At 40.4% G+C, this 16,469-nt stretch overlaps 1 protein-coding gene across 2 annotated transcripts in view; it reads left to right on the top strand.

The window, feature by feature from the left end:
• KLHL29 (kelch like family member 29) overlaps positions 1–16,469 on the top strand; it is a 445,288-nt gene that overhangs the window by 409,623 nt on the left and 19,196 nt on the right. For both annotated transcript variants that reach the window (XM_087716963.1, XM_087716962.1), the window contains one exon: positions 369–562. In XM_087716963.1, the coding sequence (XP_087573089.1) occupies positions 369–562 (194 nt within the window). The remainder of the gene's footprint in view (positions 1–368; positions 563–16,469) is intronic.

The raw sequence follows: 16,469 nt of genomic DNA, 5'->3' as shown, positions 1-16,469 counted from the left end.
GCTCAAATGGTTAACTCCCTGCCTGGGAGGCAATAGAGCACAGGTTCGATTCCCAAAAACTTGGGTATGGCTAGCTGATGAGAGCTAAATAGCTTGAAATAGATCTATACTAGTCTCCCTTTATTTATTTATCAGCATAAATATAACAAATATATATATACACACACACACACACACACACACACACACACACACACATTTCCCTTTTTTGTTGATAGATAGAATCAGCTTTGTTTTGGAAAAATACAGTAATTGTCAACTGGATGCATTATTAATGAGACTAGAAAATACACTTATGAAGTTGTGTTCTTGACAGGTGAAGATTCATCTCTCTAGCATCTAGGTTTATTCATCTGTCTTCGTTCTAGGTATGACACCATCACCAATCAGTGGGAGACAGTGGCTCCTTTGCCAAAGGCGGTGCATTCTGCAGCTGCAACTGTTTGCGGTGGAAAGATCTATGTTTTTGGAGGCGTGAATGAAGCTGGTCGAGCTGCTGGAGTCCTGCAGTCATATATTCCACAGACGAATGCGTGGAGTTTTATAGAGTCACCAATGATAGGTAAAAGTAACATGCTTCCAGTTTTAACTTGAAGATGGGGAAGGAGCGATGCGCATGCTGTTGATTTATTGACAATGAATTCAAATTTTAATGTATTTATAGCAAATAATTAAGAAAGTATCATTTTCTACGTTTACGAAACTTCTCATTAGTTAGGCTAATGGAGCTGGTTAGCACGCTGAAAACCCTCCCTCCACCTTAAACAATAAACATATTGTTATGTTTCCCTTGGCCATTGTAGAAGAAATAATTCAGGATTTGCTTGTAGCACTGATTTATGGGTGTAACATTGCCGCTGTTCCTTCGCTGCTGTTAGTGTTCAACAAAACATGACATGACATGCATATGATGTACCATGAAATACCCAGCAGGAAGACATTAACCACTGGTAATCAAGTTGGTGCATTAGAGCAGGGCAAGCCATCTCATTCCCTAACTCTTTCTATTCCTAGAATCTGCTGAACGATGTTATGAGGTTTTCCTGTACTCTTAACAAAATGGCGAAACTTAATACATTATGCAAAGAAAACTCCACCCCCTACAAAAGTAATTAATACCTTAGAGACCAGAGGTGTCAATCTTGCGGCTTCATGTTGCCGTCATGTGACGTTTAGTGACTTTTTTTTTCTGTTCACAGAGCTTGGGCAGGCGTGGCCTGCATGTGATGCATTTGGGCGACGAGCCACCAGTTTGACACCCCTGACCTAGATCTATTACAGTGCCAATCCATGCATTCGGGGGGGGGGGGACACACTTGTACTCTGTGCATTTGCAAATAGTGCCCTCAGAAAAGTATCAAAAATATTAGGAAAGGACTTCTATGCTTCCTCAAATAAAAGTAGCTAATTGACACATGTCTACATAATCACCAAGGAGGAATATTAATTGAAGCTGTTGTTATTTTGATTTGGTCTAAAAATAGAATGTTTGAGTGACAGTTTTTAAAGAAATGGAGAGTATAGATTTCATTATGATGTTAAAAAAAAATTGGAGTAGATACTTGTAGAGATAATTGAGCAGATACTTGTATGGATAAGACAAATTCCCTTACTCAACATTTGTTACCATTTACAATTGAGTCTAAAACCATGACAGTATTTGAGGGAAAAGGAAAATCTTCTGAAAGGAGGGGTTCAGTCACAAATTTTCCATAGTGCTTTTAAACGTGCTTTAGAGATTATCCATCTGCCTTGCTGCCTTTTTCCTAAAGTTACTGTGCATGAAAAGTGTTTTATATTCAATTGTCGTTTGAAATACATACAGGTGGGGTGTTGTTGTTGTTTTTTGCATCCTCAAGAGTTTATATTGTTAATAGGTTCAGTTTCCCCTTTTTGCTTCAGCGAATTCCTATTCTGCAGCCAAAACAAGATAGTAAAGTAATCCTGGTTGTCTGCTCTGTTTTGGTCTTGAGATTTCTTCTGGATCATTGTCCTGATGTGATATGAGGTCAGCCCAAGTTGACTTCACTAAATGGCAATCTGGTAAAAAGACAACTGGAGTGCTCTTTCTTAGTTTATTTTTAGAATCCTTTTGACAATGCAGCCAGTCATTGTTGCTAAAACACAAGTGAGAACTTCATTATTCAAAGTAGTTCTTATGTCCTATTAAGCTTTAGATTTTTATTTGGGGGCAAGAAGGAAGCAATGTTTAAGTCTTATCTCAATAACAGTCCATAGAATATCAATAGGAATCCTTCACACATACACACCCTGCAAATTGTTCTTTGTAAGAGCTGATCAAGTCTTTTAAAGATTTTAAGAAAATAATAGGTTTGCAAAATCATAGTTAAGATAATTATTGATTAGTATACACTACTTTTGTTTGGAAGGGCTAAAATATTTCACAAATGCAAAGTTGAAGTGCATTTTTCTGGTTGCTACTCATGGTAGTATAATAATGATGAGAAATTTTGGGACTAACCTAGACTGATTGCACGGGATAGGAAAGCTTTTTTACTATGCAGGTGGTCCATGTTTAGCAACTGCCTCATTTAGTGTTCATGGTTAAACAATGGTGAAAAAGTAAATTTATTACCCAAACAATCAGTCACATGGTCCAATCATGGCAGCCTCTGAAGGTCTGGTGACATCACTCCTCCTTACTCTAGCCAGGAGTGAGAACGTCCTTGGTTCCCAGGGGAAAGTATTTTATTTTGACTACACAGTCCCAGCTATCTCTAAACCCCGCTCTCTATCCTCCATCAACTAGCCAGTGTCGTTTGTCGACACCCCCCCGGGGGAGGGCCTTCTCTGTGGCTGCTCCAGCCCTCTGGAACGATCTCCCCGTGGAGATCTGGACCCTTGCCACCCTTCAGGCTTTCCGCAAAGCCATTAAAACCTGGCTGTTCCGGCAGGCCTGGGGCTGATGAGTTCCCAGCCCCACTCGAATTGTTGCGGCTGTTGAGGAGTTTTTAATCTGTTTGTATTTGTCTGTCTTTTCGTTTTTTGTATTTCCCCTTTCCCCTATTTAGTTTGTTAGCCACCCTGAGTCCCCTCGGGGAATAGGGCGGCATACAAGTGCAATAAAACTAAACTAAACTAAACTTCGCTCCAGTTTGGTAACATTGACGCTCCAAGATGGCTTCAGCCAGGTTTGACAAACTGCTTCATTTAACAACCAAGTTACTGATCCTAACTGTGGTCGCTGAACAAGGATTTCCTGCATTGAACTAGTGTATATCATACAGGCCTGCAAATGGATCAGTAGCAAGCCACTCTTGTGGCTCAGTTGTTGCTAGAAGAAAATGCGTACTTAATTCTCTTTAGCAGTCTAATGAATAATCAATCTCCTGTGGAATAGATTATCTCGTGAAGTGATATGTTCCCCATGAGAACTCTTTAAACAAAACTTGAAATGCTTGAACAATCTTGCACCAAGTAGGATTGCACCCGATGACCTCTTAGACCACGTCCAATTCTATGATTCTTTAACGCAATTCCTGAAGCACAGATCCATCAAACCAGCAGAGGACTTAAACATCTATATATGAAACATCACAGATACAGATTCAGTTATTACTTAGAATGAATTATAGTGACCATAAGCATGGTCTGTGTAAGAATTAATAGTGTGAGGTATTAGCATGATGAAGGTCATAACCTATTTCGGCAGAAAGATTAGCCATATTAAGTAGTCGTTTGCATTTCAAAATATTTCATCTGACTTTTGCATATGTTTATAGTGTCCCATACATATAAAACAAACATATCACTTTAAGACAAAATGCAAATAATTAGAATTGCAAAATGCAACATGAGTAAATAAACAAATAGCTGAATCTGCAAACTTTATTAGTAGTTGCAAGCACAAATATAGAATAGAGCAGATAAAGCGTAGGATTGAAATAGATCTGACTACTAAGCTGTTCCATTTCACGCAATATATTCTCTCATGGACAACTTTCCCTGACCTGGTAATCTCTAGCTGTCTTGCCTTAACTTGGAAACATTGGCATGCTTACGTGAACCTCTCTAAAATATTAATTTTCATAATGACAGCTGAGCTAGCCTCAAAGCAACCATTTAGAAAAAAAATTAATGGTCTGCCAACATTTGTAAATAAAGTTTACATGTCTAATTTTTGGGATTAGTCTTTCTAATAAATCCAAACTCTCCCCAGCTATTTCTGCCATGACAAAATTGAGCCTGAATAGCAAAAGACTTCATTCTAGAGATGAATTACAGGTGATTGGGGCACAATTAAAGATTGTTTTTTTTTAATTAAAAAAAGACATCCCTAATAAATAATGAAGGAAAAGGGGAGGATGTAGAAAGTGGTTTTAGTGTATATTATTGTGGGTATAATTCCCCTAAGTATTTAATCACTGGACATGCAAGCTATAAATGTGCCGGTTCCACCACAAAACCGCGCTCGACTAAACCGCGCACGACTAAACTGCGTCGCTGACGTCATCAACAGGGCGACAACAGCGCGGAGACAGAAGCACGCTGTAAACCCTAAACCTAAAATTAACCCCTAAACCTAAACCTAAACCCAAACCCCCTAAACCTAATCCTAAACCTAACCCTAAACCTAATCCTAAACCTAACCCTTAACCTAACCCTTAACCTAACCCTAAACCTAATCCTAACCCTTAACCTAACCCTAACCTTTAACCTAACCCTAACCCTTAACCTAACCCTTACCCTAACCCTAACCCTTAACCTAACCCTAAACCTTAACCTAACCCTAAACCTAACCCTAACCCTAAACCTAACCCTAAAGCTAACCCTAAACTTAACCCTTACCTTAAGTTGAATCGGCTTGCTTTCAAAGCGCTATTTAAAGCGCCCTTCTTTCTCCACGCTGGCTGTTGTCGCCCTGTTGATGACGTCAGCGACGCAGTTTAATCGGGCGCAGCTTAGTCGAGCGCGGTTTTGACGGGTCACGAAATGTGCCAATTATCCATACACAGTCCAACGTGCAAAAAAAGGCCAAGCACCATTCTTCATTGCGCATAGATATTAAATAGCCTGAATGTCTGAAGCAGACGTTCATAAAATAGAGTAGAGTTCAATAAGATGGTTGATTGGGCCAAAAGCCATTCCATGACGAGTCTTCTAAAGAAAGGGACACATTTGGTTCTCTTCAGAATTTCCAAAGTGCACATTTATTAAAGGGAAGATGTTTTAACAGTTGTGTTCCTGCATATTTAGAGAAGGTGAGGGAAAAGTCACGAAAACTTTCATGCACACACTTTTTTAACATCTCAAACCTGATGTGGAAAAAAAGACAAAATAAGAATAAGAATGGAGGAGAAGGGGTGGGAATAGAAATTAAAATTAATCAGAATTCACAGTTCTCCATTCCCACTGCAGTATCATGTACATATCACAAGCCTGTTGCTCGATGCATTTAATCATTATCAATACCTGAGGAAGCATTATCAGGTAGATGGCATTTTTGTACTGCAATTCTTTCTGGCCTCTGAGGCTTCTGAAGCCTATGATGGATGGAGGGTTTGGAATTTTACTCCCGCCTTGAAAAGGGCAGAAAAGCAACAAGTCCAAGCATGGTTGCATACATGTGGCATTTTTTATTCACGTGTTGGAGATTGTTGCATGTGAAAATGTACAAGTGCTTTGTAAATAGCAATGCAGATTTCTAGAGGGAAACTGTGACACCAGCTTTCCTGAGGTTTTCATCTTTCCTTCCTTCAGAATTGGTGGAGTGTTACTCAGTGGCTAAGACACTGAGCTTGTCGATCAGAAAGGTCAGCAGTTCGGCAGTTTGAATCCTTAGCGCTGCATAATGGAGTGAGCTCCCATTACTTGTCCCAGCTTCTGCCAACCTAACAGTTTGAAAGCATGTAAAAATGCAAGTAGAAAAATGGGAACCACCTTTGGTGGGAAGGGAACAGTGTTCCATGTGCCTTTGACGTTTAGTCATGCTGGCCACATAACCAAGGAGACAGCTTTGGATTTTGCTGGCTCTTTGGCTTTGAAACAGAGATGAGCACACACACACACCCCTTAGCATCGGGAACAACTGGTACACATGTGCAAGGGGAACCTTTACCTTGTATATCTCTTTATTCTGCAGGCTTACGTTGTGCAGTTCATCCAGGCAATATGAACCTACTACAGATAGTCCTTAATGGCTGTCTCTTTAGGCAACCATTCACAGTTACAACAGTGCTGAAAACTAACTTTGCAACAGTTCTCACATTTACACTTTTGTTGATCTGTAAAGAAAAGGGAAGCTGAAGTAAGGTCATAAGCACAGTCGCGATTGCACTAAGAAAAGTTTTGTATATTGTGTGTTGTGAGGGATCGAAGCAAGAGCCATGGATCAGAGAGTAAGATGTTTATTAGTAGGTGACAAGCGATTCAGAATGTGTTACAACTGTCACAGTATTTATATTCTCAGGTACCAACTGTCATTTAACTGTCATTACAACCACCAATCACAGGCTGTGCTTCGCCCGACCAATTAGAACGCAGCACAGGCTGTTGCTGGGCTATAACAAAAAGGACCTAATGTATCAACATGCGCATTTCCCAGGTCTAATTTATATCCCTAAATCACCTTATAAATAAATGATTGTTGTGGTTGTCTTTGGAAACGTTGGGGCCATCGTTAACATGCTTGTGCACGGTGGACAAAAGCGATAGTATCTTGGTGAAAGTCTAAATGTGGCATGCTGTACGGCAGAGTGATTTTTTTCCTCCTGCCACCAAATAGCTTATTTTGCTGCCAAAGCTACGTCTTTGATGTCACGCTACCCAGATTCAAATAGGAGAAACTATGAATGATTCAGGAACACCCTTAGATGATTGTGGGCATACCTGGGAAGACGAATCTCAATGAGTGCAATTTTCAGTAGGATTAGCCGTAGCATCATATGGTCTCCATCTTTTCCTTTCAATTGTTTATTCTTTTTAAGTTTGCCTCAAGTTTTAATTGCAAAAAGTAGTTTCTTTTTTTTTCCAGTTTCATTCTCATTTTTAACAGTTAATCAACTGGTTGAATGCTGATTTACTCTTAACTCCTTGCTGAATTTTAATGTGATTTCTTTGCATTTTTTATTGCTTTATTTCAGAGTTGTGAATTACTTTTGCTTTCCCCATACACAAGTTGATGGCGACTTTTTTAGGGAGTGAAAGCAATCGAATTTGATTTACGTTTACATCAGAATTTCACTATAAGGATTTTGTATGCTATTAATTTTTAAAAGCTCTGGTCTTCTTTCTTTTAACCTTTGATGGGAATCTGCCTTTTTTCTATTTACTTTTCATTGTGGAAAATATTAGCTGAATTTTTTCTGTGGTTATTTTGTTATGGTATATTTACTTCTCCTGTCATTGAGGGGAACTAGGTATTTATGTCTGGGTGGGAAAGCTCAGCTACAGGAAAGTTTCGGGTGGTATTAAGATTGTAAATAATGCATCAACTTAATGATAAAGCCCTTTGGGAAGCCTTTGAAAAACATACCGAAATTGAAAACTTAGATTAAAAGTTTGATAACATAACTACAGTTTTAAATCAACCCAAAGATGACACTCAGGTACAAGCATCAGCAGTTAAACCACATTTGCAACCAGATGAATTGGAGTCTAGTTTGTTGCTGGCGGATTTGAAGGAAAAGAAGCCCGCTTTGAAACCTGCAGGCTTGCCGGAGAAGGCTGAAAGGGGCAAGGAATTTAAAGACTTAGAAATGACAGAATTGGACTGGACTTTCTCAAGAAGATCGATGGGGAGTGGGAAATGGGCATATTATATCTAATCACAAAACAATTGTCAAGAGACACTGCTTTACAACTTGTAGGAGAATTCTTTGAATAACAAACGCTGCAGAGATATTTACAACAGAGATTGATGATCTTGGAGGATGAGGTGCAATTGTTGGGGAAGATCCTCGTTAGGTGTTAAGTTAAAGTTTTATCATTAAGAATCAATCAAGGATAATTGAGAGACTAAAGATAACCATTGTGGTGGTTTATAGTAGATCAGAAGCCGTTTTGGACTTGGTTAAATACAAGTTTAAGTTTATTGTTGGTTTTACCAATTAACTAACATTTTTTAATAAACTAGATAAATACCAGATCAAATTGGTTGCATAAACAGATTTATAGAAGTTCGTAATTTGTGGTCCTGTTTCAAGAGGTGGGGAACTATTATTCTTCAAATATATTTATCAATATTCAACTAAGGGAAACAATCTGTATGTGTTTTTAATGCACTTTTTAAAGGTCTTATTTAGCTTTGCTTTGTTTTTGCATTTTTCCCTTTTTTTGGAGTTTGTATTTTAACATTGTGAATAAAATTAAAATGTTAATACAAAGAGTTACTATCTCAACATGCAGACATAGAAAAATTAAAATGTATAGCAACTTTGCCTGGATAGTTTCCTAATCTGCAATTGGAATGCAAATTAAAGTTATTGCACTTCGTGTTTTATCTTTAATTTCACTTAATACTTTTTTATTTTATACTTCAATCTATGAACACCCTAAATCTTTATTCTTCTGTTCTGTAGCATTGGTGGGGGGGGGGGGCACTAATAACAAAACTTATAATAAAGTTATAAAATAAAGTTATATTTTAAAAAAATCTAATATTTTAATGTGGGATTACCAGGCTTTGAAATAATAACACTGCCTTAGTTCAGCTTTGAGAGATCGTCCATACTTCATAGGCAAGGATGAGTTCCGAATTAAACTCTAAATTTAGCTATTTGTTCTTCTAATAGATCTTGCACTTTTTTCATTATGAAGGTTTGATCTCACTGGAATTCCCCATGAGCAATAATTACTATTTCTGTAACCTATTTAGCCTTTCCGACTCAGGGGTAAGCTTCCAACCCGAGATTCATTACTACAAAATACACAAAGAGATCCTTCCTCTTTTTTGAATAGATGTGCACTTTGAATAATACAAAATTCCCGCCTGCGTTCTTTACATATGTTAGAAGCTGGATATGTTTTATAGACAGAAGCATGTTCTTCTTGTTTCTTCAAAATAAAAAATAAAAAGAGGTGGGGAATTCCAGATTCTGTCAGGCTTTATTTGCACTTCTGTTGAAGAGGGGATACATCCAGAGATGGGTTCCTACTGGTTCGGCCAAATATGTAGTAACTTGGCCTGCCACGCCCCCGAACCAGTTCTCTCGGCGGTGCAATAGGCGCCGCCATCTTGTGTTTTGCTTCTGAAAATGCGCAGAAGCATCTTTTTTAGTGCTGCACATGCACAGCGCGGCCCTGAGCAAACCGCCAGTAGCAGCAGCCGGAACCCACCCCTGGATACAGATAAACAGAAATACAGCAAGCATTTGCCGAATCTGTCTTAGCAGTAGAATATCCTTTATCTAAGCAAGCAGAGTTTTCAGAAAAATATCATTGTTGCTGTGTATTTTTTTTAAAAAACGATTCCATGAATTGTACCTGACTTTCATTACAAACACTGCTACTCCCAAAAATTCAATTTCTTTACAAAATGTTCTTTTCTACAGTCTGCTTATTTTTATTTGTTGCTCTCTAGTGAATGCTCTTTATTTTATTTTTATTTTTATTTTTTTGCCTGTTTTCTATATAAATTGGGGGAGGAGGAGGAGATAGTGCGGTTCGGTGATCAAAATATTCCTGGTAGAACTTACAGTAACAAAAGCAAAATTCCAAGTGATGAAACTTACACCGACACAGCATAGGTTGGATTGGTAATAAATTGGAAAGCATGCAGTAGAAACATATGGGTAACTTCCTATTACCTGAAATTGTAGGATAGCAAATTGGGTAGTCGTCTCTCTCCCGTTGAATAGGGAAGAATAAAGGAAATATACAAGTGCTAGTTTGCACAGGCTGCCCTGTTCCTTTGGGGTTTTGTTGGATATTAATTTTTCCCTCCTCTTCCTCACCTCTTGCATGCATTGTTTTGGGGATTGTGCATGTTAGCTTTGCTAGAACATGTCACTAATTCAGTCACCGTAGGCACCCAGTGTGCCTGGATCGTAGACTAACGGCTTCAAGGAACAGCAGGAGTTCTTGACAATTGTCTGAACTCTAGAAACAGCCACTGATAATTTGATTCACTGCTCAGGTCTCACTTTGCCGTGCAGATTATCAGGGATAGGAATACTCGGTCATAAGATTCTTCTTTGTTATAGATTTGTAAGCCTTTCCTATTTCTTTCATGCCTGGGATTCTTTGTGTGATCTCTCTGTTGTCTCTCAGGAATGCTTTATTGCTGTTATTTTACCCTCATCTCTTAGGCAGCCCTCCCCCGCCCTAGTTTTCCCAGCTGGGTGCTGTTGTGGGAAGTAATGCCAAGAAATATCACTGCTTACCTTCAGATACTGAGATTTTGTATGCTTTTCCTCACTATAATCCTTAACTTTCTTACTTAGGAACATACATTTCCTTTCATAGGTTTGATGGAAGCTTATTTTCATAGGGTGACTGCCAATGGTGGGATTCAAAAATGTTTACTACTGGTTCTGTGGGCAGGGCAGGGGAAGGATAATGCAAAATCCCCATTCCCCCCCCCACTCCTGGGGGAAGGTTACTGCAAAATCCCCAGTCCCTTCCCATCCCTGCTTTCTAGCTCCGTTCTCCTATTAAGGGCAACAAAAGATCAGCTGGGGAAAAAGCAGGTGTGGGGCCATCCTATTTGCCGGTTCTCCAAACTACTCAAAATTTATGCTACCGGTTCTCCAGAACCTGTCAGAACGGGCTGAATACCACCTCTGGTGACTGCCCACCATTGGATTCCTTGTCCCTGTAATCAGTTTAGGGAAGGGATGTCAAACTCAAGGCCTGCGGGCCAGATCCGGCCGGTGGGATGCTTACATCTGGCCCATGATGCCGCCCTAGAAACAGCGAAGGATCAGCCCACAATGCCTCTGCCAACGAAAACGAAACTCCATTTTCACTGGCAGAGGGTTGCAGGAGGTCATCCCAGCCAAAAACAGAGCTCGGAAGCCTGTTTTTGCTGGCATAGCACTTGGGCCACCACAGGCACCCCCAAAACAAGTGATGTCAAGGTGACCATGCCCAACCTGTCTACGCCCGGCCACCCCAGGCACCAAAAGGTTAAACACAACCCTGATGCGGTCCTCAATGAAATCGAATTTGACACTCCTGGTTTAGGGGCATCTTGATAAAGGCACCCAAAGTATGTAGTAAATGTTTAAGCAAATAGTTGTTACATTTGCTCCTTATCCCTTTATAAGTTGCAACTCTCTAATGATGCCTTTCAGTTGCAGAAGTGCAGGATAATCCTGCTGCAGCTTCCAATCCTAGGATTCCACAAGTCAGTCTGAATTGCATTCTTGTTGCACCTTGAAAGCCACAGGGGGACTAACTTTGGTTCCATTCTCTGATGGGGTCATGAAGAATGCATCCAGCTCCTAAAGCAACTAACTCTATTCAGCATATATCATGGCACTGGTAACCATCAGAACGTAATGGTGCACAAACTCTCTGTTTGGAATATGGACCTGCATTTCCATTTCAAAGACTCATATTTTTTTAATGCTTCATCCTCTTTCCACTTTGGGGAGTCTGTTGTTCTTTCCATGATGCGCTTTGAGTCCCTTGAGTAGTTTTCTCTAAGGTAGCTTTTCTTGTCAATTTCTTAGACAAGTGTAACTGAACAATTATCTTTGCTCCCTACTATCCTTACCTTCTCTTTCATTAGGATAAGTGCTCATTTGGATGTTTTCTTTTTACCAAGGGACGTTTCCAATTTGTGCCTCTGTCAAGAATTGGTTTTGCCAATGCTTCTTCATATACTTTGAAATAATCTGGAGATTTCTGCGTGGGTTTATAGTATGTGTGTGCATTTGCGGATGGATGGATGGATGGATGGATATAGATATAGATATAGATATAGATATAGATATAGCCTCTATGTCGGAGATAGCACTGGGGCAGCAGGGTGGCCAAAAGCTGCTTTCTTTCTTTTTGCCTCACCAGCCATAATCCTCACCTCACGTCACTGGGTATAGGGATAGGGATAGGGATAGGGATAGGGATAGGGATAGGGATAGGGATAGGGATAGGGATAGGGATAGGGATAGGGATAGGGATAGGGATGGATGGATGGATGGATGGATGGATGGATGGATAGATAGATAGATAGATAGATAGATAGATAGATAGATAGATAGATAGATAGATAGATAGATAGATAGATAGATAGATTATAGATATAGATATAGATATAGATATAGATATAGATATAGATATAGATATAGATATAGATATAGATATAGGTACAGAATATCCGAATTCTTCAGTGTTAGTTCACTATCAAATTCTAGCAAACACCCTCCGGTGTCAGACCTGAATTTTGACCAGCAGCGACTTCTGTGGCAACTTTTTAATGAGAAATACAGTATATTCTCTTTGCTTATCTTGAATTATGGTTTGGTCCCAAAGACTGGCCTTCAGGGATCAGTCTAATCTAGATCTTTGATCCAAGATGGTCTCAGCTTTTGGCAGGACTATCTTCTATCCTATCATGATCCACATGCCTGAACCCCAAAGAATACCCCAAAGAATACCCCAAAGAAGAAGAACTAATCATTTGCCTGTGATTATAGTTCTCCAAATGGTCACCTGTGAATTTATACAACCCAGCCTTCCTCCCACTTGTACTGCAAAGAGGTAACTTGGTGTATGGAGGTAGGTGCAATTGAGGGACATGATGAAAACTCTGCTCGCTTTATTCCGTATTCAATGTAGTCAATATACTTAATAGAGTGGACTTCAAAACTGTTGTGCAAGACAGACTCCATATGTTCAGATTCACAAATAGTCAACCTGAAGAACTGCAGCAACATGATTGACAGGTAGTATCTTGTGAAAGACAGTATTGATTATCCAATGTCATTCTGTCTTTATGCAGAGACGTATCTTCTAATTCAATTTATAGTCACTACCCTTTTTCACATACTATTTTTTCAATATTTTTAAAATATTAGTTTTTATTATTAATGGTGTAATCTCGAACACTGCCTCTTGATCCATCAACCGCTTGGTTGACAAAGGCTTGACCTTTGGAGATGTGATCTGTTCTGATTCTGATTTTATTATAAAATTATTGAGAGGGCCAGGTGAGTGATCTACTGATTTAAAATGTTCATCCCTTCCAGTGGTGGGATTCAAAATTTTTTACTACCAGTTCTGTGGGCATGGCTTGGTGGGTGGACAGGGGAAGGATACTGTAAAATCTCCATTCCCACCCCACTCTAGGGGAACGTTACTGAAAAATCCCCATTTCCTCCCGATCAGCTGGGACTCAGGAGGCAGGGAATAGATAGGGGCGGGGCCAGTCAGAGGTGGTATTTACCGGTTCTCCGAACTACTCAAAATTTCCGCTACCGGTTCTCCAGAACTGGTCAGAACCTCCTGAATACCACCTCTGGTCCCTTCCCCTTTTTAAGATAAAGTGATCACTGAAGTGTTGACAGGCACCCACAGCTCAATAGGACAATCTGAAAACCTAGATCAGTGACCACTTACACAATCTTCCTCTCCCTAAAACCAGTAAGTGAGGCTTGATTCCTTCTCACTCCTTCCGAAATTTCAAAACAGAGCTTGGTTCAAAAAAATAATAAGCAATTGTAGCTATATTTGATGGGTCATTAAAAATACAATAAACGTATACTCTAGGGGTGGGGGTAAGAAAGCACACAATAATATAATGCTGATTCTTCTGCAGGAGATCTGAGAAACTGCTGACTCTTCAGAAGAAACAAAAGCAGAACTCTGCTATTAAAACCTCAAAGTAGGACATTCATTTATACCACAAGGTGATATCCACAGCAGGGCATTAGCCTCCTGGGGAGCTTATATTTCTGCCTTAATACAACCTCTGGGCTTTTGAGTTAATGTTTCTTTATTAGATTAATACATATTTTGCAAAGTAATAGTCCCATGCAAGGAGCCAAGGAAATGTGATCAGCGTGTATGGGAAGGACACTTCCAAATAATATGTTGCGTCAGTAGCAATAACCACATTTTAATTTTCCAAGTAACAGAAGTCACAATACTTGGTGGTATCTACCCGAAGGAATGTTGCCTTCAAGAAAAGGCGGACAAATGACTTGCTTTTTATCTGTTTGGACAATTGGCTTCCCCATACCTAAAAGGGTAGTTAAAAGTAGGATTTCTCCACCTAGTACAGGGGTGTCAAACTGGATTTCTTCAAGGGCCGGATCAGCATTGTAATTGTCCTCTGCAGGCCAGTGGGACACAGGACGGACAGCAGAGAGGATGGACATCTCCTGCAGCACCCTACCGGCCCAAATGTTTTCACTGGCAAGGTGCTGCAGGAGGCCCTCCAGGCTGAAAATGGGGCACGGTGCAGCCCTCGTGGGGGGGGGGGGGCTGCACCCTGTTTTTATTAGCAGAGGCAACTCAGGCTGGTCCTTTGCTATTTCTGTGCACGGCCCACGGCCCAGATCTAAACATCCCATGGACCGAATCCGGCCCGCAGGCCTTGAGTTTGACACCCCTGACCTAGTACTTCTACAGAGGTGTTAGACTCCAGTCCTGGCTAGGAGTGGTTGGTTGGTTTATGGTTTATTAAACTTGTATGCTGCCCTATTCCCAAGGGGACTCAGGGCGGCTAACAAACTCATAGGGAAAGGGGGTAGTACACAAAACAAACAAGACAAAACAATTACAAAAAACAAATTTAAAACTCCTCAACAGCCGCAACAATTCGAGTGGGGCTGGGAACTCATCAGCCCCAGGCCTGCCGGGACAGCCAGGTCTTAACGGCTTTGCGGAAAGCCTGAAGGGTGGTGAGGATCCGAATCTCCATGGGGAGATCGTTCCAGAGGGCCGGAGCAGCCACAGAGAAGGCCCTCCCCCAGGGGGTCGACAGTCAACACTGGCTAGCTGATGGAACCCGGAGGAGGCCTAATCTGTGGGATCTAATTGGTCGTAGGGGGGTAATTGGCAGGAGGCGGTCTCTCAAGTGATAGGAGTGATAGGAGAAGAAGATAAACATTGTCAAAGAATACCAGATTTCAAAAGACTGTATTAAAGAATGGCATTATTGATGCAGAGTACATGATCTAGTTTGGGTATTATCATTTTAACTTTTTCTTTCTCTGCTTTGGGAGAATTAACACCTAAAGTTAATGATACATAGGTGAGCAGGAGAAGGAGATTTTAAAAAAAAATGAATTTTAGGCAGAGATTTTTGTGGATGGGTGGAGGGCAAATCCTTTCATGCCCCCATATAAATCTACTGTGCACTGGGAACTAAATATGAAAAGGTGATGTGCTTACATCTGTCTTCCACAAAGCATATGGCTATTATTAAAGCACAGGCGTATATCGTTTATACAAAATTCTAACATGTAACCTGATTGTAAGAGGTCAGCTGAATCCTAGCTGGTTCCAAGTCAGTTCCATTATTCATACTTTATACAAGCAAGCAAACAAACAAAAGTCTAAGGTGAACAGCAATCAGGGGGGAATGCTTTCTTAAGCTTTTTCAATTATTCTCATGAGGAAGTACGCAAACAACATGGAAAAGAATGGATGCTAACCTGCATAATAAACAGAGCTGCCTCTATTTTGCTAACCTGAACCTCACTTAGAAGTGAGATCTAAAAAAAAAGTGTACATTGTGCAACATAACATGCCAGGTTAAGTGTGAAAACAAGTAGATTGTACAGGATCTGTTGGATTGCAGAAATCTTGTGTTAAGGCTCCAACGATCATGGAGGACCAGGTTAGGTCTTAAAAATGGGCAGCTAGCCCTGCACGTCCGCTACGAACAGCAGAAGCTGTACTCGGATACTACCAGAGGGCAAAGGGTTGCGGAACGCTCTCTTTGGCATTATTTAATCTATCTTCATTATTATTTTTTCATTTGCCCCATTGCAATATTTTCCATATTTCCTTAAATCCCATTAAGAGGCTAGTGCAGATGATCAGAATTGTAACCCATTGTATATCCAGGGTCAGGGACATTGTTTCTCAACCTTGGCGACTTAAAGCTGTCCGGACTTCAACTGCCAGAATTCCCCAGCCAGCACTTGCTGGCTGGGGAATTCTGGGAGTTGAAATCTGGACATCTTCAAGTTGCCAAGGTTGAGAAACGCTGGTCAGGGAGGTTCAGAAAAGTTGCCCTGCAGTTTCTGGTTCCCTGCTGTGTATATTTGGCTAAAAAGAAGAGAGAGGGATCAAAAGAGGTTAGGCTAGAATATCGATTCACCTCAAAGCTTCAATATGGAATATCTAACATCAGAGCCACCATCTGATTATGCTGCTTAGAAACTAATCTTATTGTCTCAAAAAGGGGCTGCGATTCCATGTCTGAAATAATTTGGCAGATCATTTCAGTTTTACCAGGGCCATCCGTTGTTTTTTTTTGCAGGCGCAAGGATGCGTGCCGATATGGGAAGTGACAGTGCTGTTGGATTGCAGCCACTGTGTACTAAGAGTGG

This window comes from Thamnophis sirtalis, unplaced genomic scaffold (assembly GCF_051295495.1).
Source record: "Thamnophis sirtalis isolate CommonGarterSnake01/CBP01778 unplaced genomic scaffold, rThaSir2_p1.2 scaffold_5, whole genome shotgun sequence".
Taxonomy (NCBI): Eukaryota; Metazoa; Chordata; class Lepidosauria; order Squamata; family Natricidae; genus Thamnophis; species Thamnophis sirtalis.
This window is presented reverse-complemented; position numbering and strand designations above follow the sequence as displayed.